Source organism: Nematolebias whitei, chromosome 2, assembly GCF_014905685.2.
Source record: "Nematolebias whitei isolate Nwh7 chromosome 2, NemWhi1, whole genome shotgun sequence".
In the NCBI taxonomy this organism is placed as follows: domain Eukaryota; kingdom Metazoa; phylum Chordata; class Actinopteri; order Cyprinodontiformes; family Rivulidae; genus Nematolebias; species Nematolebias whitei.
Window position 1 is genome coordinate 58,539,619 of NC_056499.1, and position 7,212 is coordinate 58,546,830.

Genomic DNA, 7,212 nt, shown 5'->3' on the forward strand with positions numbered 1-7,212 from the left:
TTTTTCTGCATCATCTTTAGATCAGATGTTTCTAATGTTAGTGATATTACGCAGGTGGAAGAAGGAGGTTCTAGTAACGTTTTTAATGTGGGGGATAAAAGACATGTCCTGATCAAAAATAACACCAAGATTTTTAACATTAGAGCTGGAGGACAGATTAATGCATCTAAGGAGGGAGAAAGGCTGAAAAATTCTTTCCTAAGGTGCTCAGGTCCAAAAACCAAAACCTCAGTCTTGTCTGTGTTCAAAAGGAGAAAATTAAGGGTCATCCAGGTTTTTATGTCTTTAAGACATGCTTGTTGTCTAAGTAGCTAATTAGATTCATTGGGTTTAATGGACAAATATAATTGTGTGTCATCAGCATAACAATGAAAATTTATCCCATGCTGTTTAATAACTTTACCTAATGGAAGCATATATAAAGTAAAGAGTATTGGCCCAAGCACTGAGCCCTGAGGAACTCCATGACTAACTTTGGTGTATGAAGAAGATTTATTATTTACATTTACAAACTGGAATCTATCAGATAGATATGATTTAAACCATTTTAGAGCTGTTCCTGTAATCCCAACATCATATTCAAGCCTCTGTAGTAAAATATTGTGATCAACTGTATCAAATGCAGCACTGAGGTCTAACAGGACCAGTATAGACACAAGTCCATTGTCTGAGGCCATGAGAATATCATTAGTGACTTTTACTAGTGCTGTTTCTGTGCTATGATGAGCTCTAAACCCTGACTGAAACTCTTCAAACAGATTATTTCTTTGTAGATGTTCACACAACTGACCTGCAACTATTTTCTCTAGAATTTTTGAGATGAAAGTTAGATTAGATATAGGTCTATAGTTGGCCAGAATTTCTGAATCAAGGTCAGACTTCTTAAGTAAAGGATTAATTACAGCAACCTTAAAGCTCTGTGGTACATAACCATCCATTAAAGACAAATTAAGTAGATCCAAAATGTGGACATTAATTAGGGGAAATACCTCTTTAAACAGTCTGGTTGGGATGGGATCTAGCAGACATGTGGATGGTTTGGATGAGGTTATTATTTTTGACAATTCAGAGCTCAACAGGACAAAAACTGTCCAAACATAAATCAGGCTCTAGTGAAAATTTTAAAGTTGCTTCATTGGACAGGGGACTAGAGATAGTAGAAGGAAGGATGGTTTGAATTTTCTCTCTAATTGAAATAATTTAATTTATAAAGAATCTCATGAAGTCATCACTACTTATAGTTGTAGGGATACATGGTTCAACAGAAATGGGACTTTTAATTAGTCTAGCAATAGTACTAAACAGAAACCTAGGGTTATTTTTATTCTCCTCTATTAAAGATGAGTAATATAAAGTTCTAGCTTTACGGAGAGCTTTTTTATATGTTAGCAGACTATCTTTCCAAGTTAAATAATATTCTTCAACATTAGTAGAGCGCCATTTTCTCTCCTGGTTTCTAGATGCTGCTTTAAAGTACGTAACTCAGAATTGAACCAAGGAGCCAGTTTCCTCTGATTAATTCCTTTCTTTTTCAGTGGAGCAATTTTATCAAGTGAAGTTTGCATTGAAGTTGTAAGATGATCAACTAGATGATCTAAGTCTCTGTTCTCTGATGCATTACTCTGCAAGACAGAGGAAAACATTGATGGAAGAGATTGTTTAAATTTGGTTACAGCATTTTCTGATAAGCACCTGCTGAGATGAAATTTACTCTCAGTGACTGTGTAGTCATTTAATGTAAACTCAAAGGTTATTAAAAAATGGTCGGACAGAACAGGATTTTGAGGAACTATTACCAAGTCCTTAATCTCTATACCATAGGTCAGAACTAAATCGAGTGTGATGACAAGAATGAGTAGATGTGCGGACGTTTTGGGTAAAACCAAACGAGTCTATTAAATTATTAAAGGCTATGCTTAAACTATCACTCTCAACATCCACATGAATATTGAAATCACCCATTATGATGATTTTATCAGTATTTAATAGTAAGTCGGTTAATAATTCTGAGAATTCAGACAAAACTGAGAGTAAGAACCTGGTGGACGATATATAACAACTAGTAAAAGTGGCTTTTCTGATTTCCATTTTGGATGAGAAAGACTGAGGGACAGCGATTCAAAAGAATCATAACTAATAACTGGTTTGGCATTAATCAATAATCCTGACTGAAAAATAGAAGCTACTCCTCCACCTCGGCCAGTTGTTCTAGGAACATGAAAATTTAAATAATTAACAGGAGTGGATTCATTTATACCAACAAAATCCTCCTGTTGTAGCCAAGTTTCTGTCAGACAGAATAAATCAATATGATGATCAGTTATCAGTTCATTAACTAACAGGGATTTAGAGGAAAGAGATCTAATGTTCATTAATCCACATTTAATGATTTTATGATTTTGCTCTGGTAAAGTAACTGTGTTTATTTTAATCAGATTTTTATGGTTTATATTTTTAGAGCTGATTTTTGGTTTATTTAATTGGAGCCGTGGGCGAGTTGACACTGTTTCAATGTGGGTGTGGGTGAGTAACAGAGGAGAAGCAGCAGAGAGGTGTGGAGGACTACAACTCTGCTTCCTGGACTGGACCCTGGGTTGTCAATAATTTGGGGGATAAACAAAATCAGCCATATTTCTAGAAAGAAGAGCAGCTCTGTCCAAAGTGGGATGGATGCCATCTCTCCGCATCAGACCAGGTTATCCCCAGAAAGAACTCCAGTTATCTATGTAGTCCACGTCGTTGTCAGAACACCACCTGGACACCCATCGGTTAAACCACGACATACGGCTAAACATGTCATCGCTGGTCAGGTTGGGGAGGAGGCCTGAGAAAACTACGGAGTCCGACATGGTTTTAGCAAAGTCACACACCGAAGCAACATTAATTTTAGTGACCTCCGATTGGCGTAACCGGGTGTCATTACTGCCGACGTGAATAACAGTCTTACTGTATTTAGCCTTAGCCTTAGTCAGCAGTTTCAGATAAGATTCTATGTCGCCCGCTCTGGCCCCCGGAATGCATTTGACTATGGCCGCTGGAGTCCCTAAAGCCACGTTTCAGACTATGGAGCTTCCAATAACCAGGGTCTGCTTCTCAGCGGGTGTGTCACTGAGCGAGAAAAATCTATTAGAAACATGAACGGGTTGGTGGTGAACTGGGGGCTTAGCCATAGCACTACGCTTGCTCCGGACCGTCACCCAGCCGGCCTGGGGTCCCGGCTGGTCTGGGTCTGCTGGAGGACTGCTAACGGGTGTGGTGTAACTGTTATACTGGATGTGATGTAACCGTTATATGGGAAATGACGTGAGCTGGAAGGAGGGCAGTTGTGTTTTGGACACTAAACAATAAAGACACGCTTAAAACTACAGAGGACTCACGCGTGTATTAAATAACATGACATGGTGTCAGAAGTCCTGTAACTTGCGTGGAGAGAAGAAGCGGAAGCCCTCTGACAAGGGTTTGCACATCAGCAAAAAAAAAAAAAGAAAGGAAGAAGGACAGAAATGAGTGACGGAGAAAACGCGAGCGGGGGCCGGCCACGCGCAGCCACACACATGCAAAGAGCTGCAGTGGGACCTGGGCCATGCGCCACGTTCAACATCCAGCCACCGGAGTCCTTCGACTTTTCACAGCCACAAGAGTGGGACACGTGGATCCGCAGATTTGAAAGATTTCGCAGGGCAAGTAACCTAAACGCAAGCTCTGATGAAAATCAAGTTAACACGCTGATTTACTGCATGGGCAACAAAGCGGACGATATTTTACTCGGGCTCGCTCTGTCTGATGATGAAAGAAACACCTATATGAGGGTACGTGACAGCTTTCAAAGCTTTTTCATCATAAAGAAAAATGTTATATATGAGCGAGCTAAGTTCAACGAACGCAAGCAGAGTGAAGGAGAGTCTGTGGACTCGTTTGTGACTGCTTTATATGTGCTGGCCAAACACTGTAACTACGGGCTGCTGCACCATGAGCTGATTAGAGACAGACTCGTGGTCGGACTGCTGGACAAAGGGCTGTCTGAATGCATGCAGATGGATGCATAACTTACCCTAGATAAAGCAGTGAGAATGGCACGTCAAAGCGAGGAGGTGAAAAGGCAACTAGTTTCATTATGAGGAGACTTCAGAACACAGTCAGGCAGTGCTACGTCTGTGGACAGAGTCAGAGTGCTCAGGAAGAGTAAGCCTGCTAAAAATGTTCCTCAAAATGCTTTTAAATCATCCAATGTGCAGTACAGCAAAGGAAAAACGTCACAGTGTCAGAAATGTGGCAGTTCTCCATCGCACCCCAAAAATGATTGTCCTGCAAATGAAAGTAAATGTCATACCTGTGGCAGAAAAGGACATTATAGTCGTGTGTGCAGGGCACCTAAGTCTGTGCATGAGGTTGAGGAAGACACTTTCTTTCTCGGCAGCATCACAACAGATGGTGATCCTTAGATGGTCCATGTCGACATACACGACAACAATGTGATGTTTAAAATCGACACAGGTGCTGACGTCACAGTCCTGCCATACACCGTGTTCCAGGACATCTGTAAAGATAAACCCACCAAGCTCCACAAGGCATCAAAGCCACTCCTAGGACCAGGGAGGAGTCCACTCGACGTCGTGGGCGTCGCCAACCTGACGTTAAAGAGAGGTGGGAAAGAGGAGATGGAGGACGTATATGTTGTTCGTCATCTGCAAACTGCATTATTGGGAAGACCAGCGATCTGTAAGCTAGGACTAGTCGCACGCCTGGACAATGTTACGATAAAGACATTAAAGGAAACCTACCCAAAAATATGCAGCGGACTGGGCGAAGTGCACCAGCCGTACGCCATAAAGCTTAAACCAGGGGCTCAACCATTCTCACTTAAAGCACCAAGGAGGATCCCATTGCCACTGATGGACAAAGTCAAGCAAGAACTGTCCCGCATGGAAAACCTCGGGGTGATCTGCAGAGTTGAAGAGCCTACAGACTGGTGTGCTGGCATAGTGGTGGTGCCCAAAAAGACAGGAGACGTGCGTATATGTGTTGATCTCACCAAGTTGGACGAGTCGGTGTGTCGTGAGAAGTTTATCCTGCCATCAGTGGAGGAAACACTGGGCATGTTGGCTGGAGCAACAATTTTCAGCAAGCTGGATGCAAATATGGGGTTTTGGCAAATTCCCCTGTCTGAAGATTCAGAAAAACTAACGACATTCATCACACCCTTTGGGCGTTACTTCTTCAAGCGACTACCATTTGGCATAGCATCTGCTCCTGAACACTTTCATAACAGAATGGTGACGGAGGTTACCGAGGGCCTCGAGGGAGTAGTGTGCCATATTGATGATGTGCTGGTGTGGGGACGTACTCAAGAGGAGCACGACGCTCGCCTGCACGTGGTGCTGGAGAAGATCTAAAAAGCAGGTATCACACTAAATATGGCAAAGTGTGACTTGTCAAAGCCTGAGGTGAACTTCTTGGGTCATGTGATCTCCGCCAGCGGCATCAGCCCCGACCCAGGAAAGACTGAGGCTGTGAAAAAGATGAAAGAGCCGTCAACGGTGAGTGAATTAAGATCCTTTCTTGGAATGGTAAACCAGCTGGGCAAGTTTATCCCACAGCTGGCTGAGAGAGACAAACCCCTGCGAGATCTCTTATTGAAAAAGAACTGCTGGACGTGGGGTGTCGATCAGATTAAAGCCTTTCAAGATCTAAAAGATGCGCTGACATCACCACCGGTACTAGCCATGTATGATCCCAGCAAAGGATGCAAGGTCTCAGCTGATGCATCATCATACGGGCTAAGAGGAGTACTTCTACAAAAATGGGACGAGGAGTGGAGACCTATAGCCTACGTGTCGCGGTCTCTCACACCAACCGAGCAGAGATACGCACAAGTGGAAAAAGAGGCATTGGGACTGACCTGGGCCTGTGAGAGGTTCCGCAACTTCCTGATAGGACAACATTTCCATCTGGAAACGGATCACAAACCTCTCGTGAGTCTCCTGGGGTCTCAAGCATTGGATGCTCTACCTCCTCGAATCCAACGTTTCAGAATGTGTTTGATGCGCTATTCCTACTTCAAATTCCATGTGGCCAGTAAAAGTCTGTGGAGTGCAGATATGCTGTCACGAGCACCAATACAGAGGAGTGAAGCACCGGCTGGCAAAGAGCTGTTGGAAGACACTAACATCTACATAGACATGATAATGGAAAACCTACCTGCGAGCACTACCTATCTGGAGGAGCTGAGGGACCAGCTGCAGAGGGACAGTGTGTGTGCATGTGTAATGCAGCTGTGTGCTGAAGGTTGGTCAGCTTACAACACAAAAGAACATTCACTCAGGTCATACTGGACCGAATGAGCTTTCCTTACAGTCCAAGATGGTCTGCTACTAAAGGGACAAAGACTCGTTATACCCTCAACAATGAGAAATGATGTTCTCAACAAGCTGCATGAAGGACACCAAGGTGTGGTCAAGTGTAGAGAGCGGGCACGGCAATCAGTATGGTGGCCTGGACTCAGCCAGCAGCTTAATGAGTTGGTTCTCAACTGCAGAGCATGCTGCCAAGAGAGACAGAACCACAGGGAGCCGCTGATGCCGACACTGTATCCAGGGAGACCATGGCAAAAGTGTGGAGCGGACTTGTTCATGCTAGGAAGCAAGACTTACCTTCTAGTGGTGGACTACTCATCTAGGTATGTGGAAATTGTGTTGCTGACCCCCACAAGGGCTAACGATGTGATAATCCACCTGAAATCTATTTTTGCACGTCATGGGATTTGTGAGACCCTAGTGACTGATAACGGGCCACAGTTCTCTGGAGCAGCCTTTGCACAGTTTGCAGAGTCTTATGGGTTCCAGCATGTGTCTAGCAGCCCAAAATACCCTCAGGGTAACGCAGAATCTGAGCGTGCAGTGCAGACGATGAAGGGGTTCTTGAAGAAGTCAGATGATCCCTACCTCGCCCTGCTTGCTTATAGGGCCACCCCACTTCAAAATGGGTACAGCCCAGCTCAACTTTTAATGGGAAGGAGGCTTCGTACTACTGTGCCTATTCTTCCTGCACTGCTAAATCCAGCTCTTCCTGATGGAGAGGTTGTAATGCAGAAAGAAAAGGAGAAGAGGATGAAAGATGTTCAACGCTACAATCTTCGGCACAGGACACAGAGTCTCAGTGGACTAATATCTGGACAGGACGTGTGGATCACAGACCAAAAAGCAGCTGGAGCTG

General features: G+C 43.8%; 1 protein-coding gene across 1 annotated transcript in view; it reads left to right on the forward strand.

The window, feature by feature from the left end:
- Positions 1 to 5,414: 5,414 nt before the first annotated feature.
- Positions 5,415 to 7,212, forward strand: part of LOC119427455 (coiled-coil domain-containing protein 69) — a 168,043-nt gene continuing 166,245 nt past the window's right edge. Inside the window, exon 1 of the mRNA XM_037695080.1 lies at positions 5,415 to 5,537. Coding sequence (XP_037551008.1) covers positions 5,415 to 5,537 — 123 coding nt within the window. The remainder of the gene's footprint in view (positions 5,538 to 7,212) is intronic.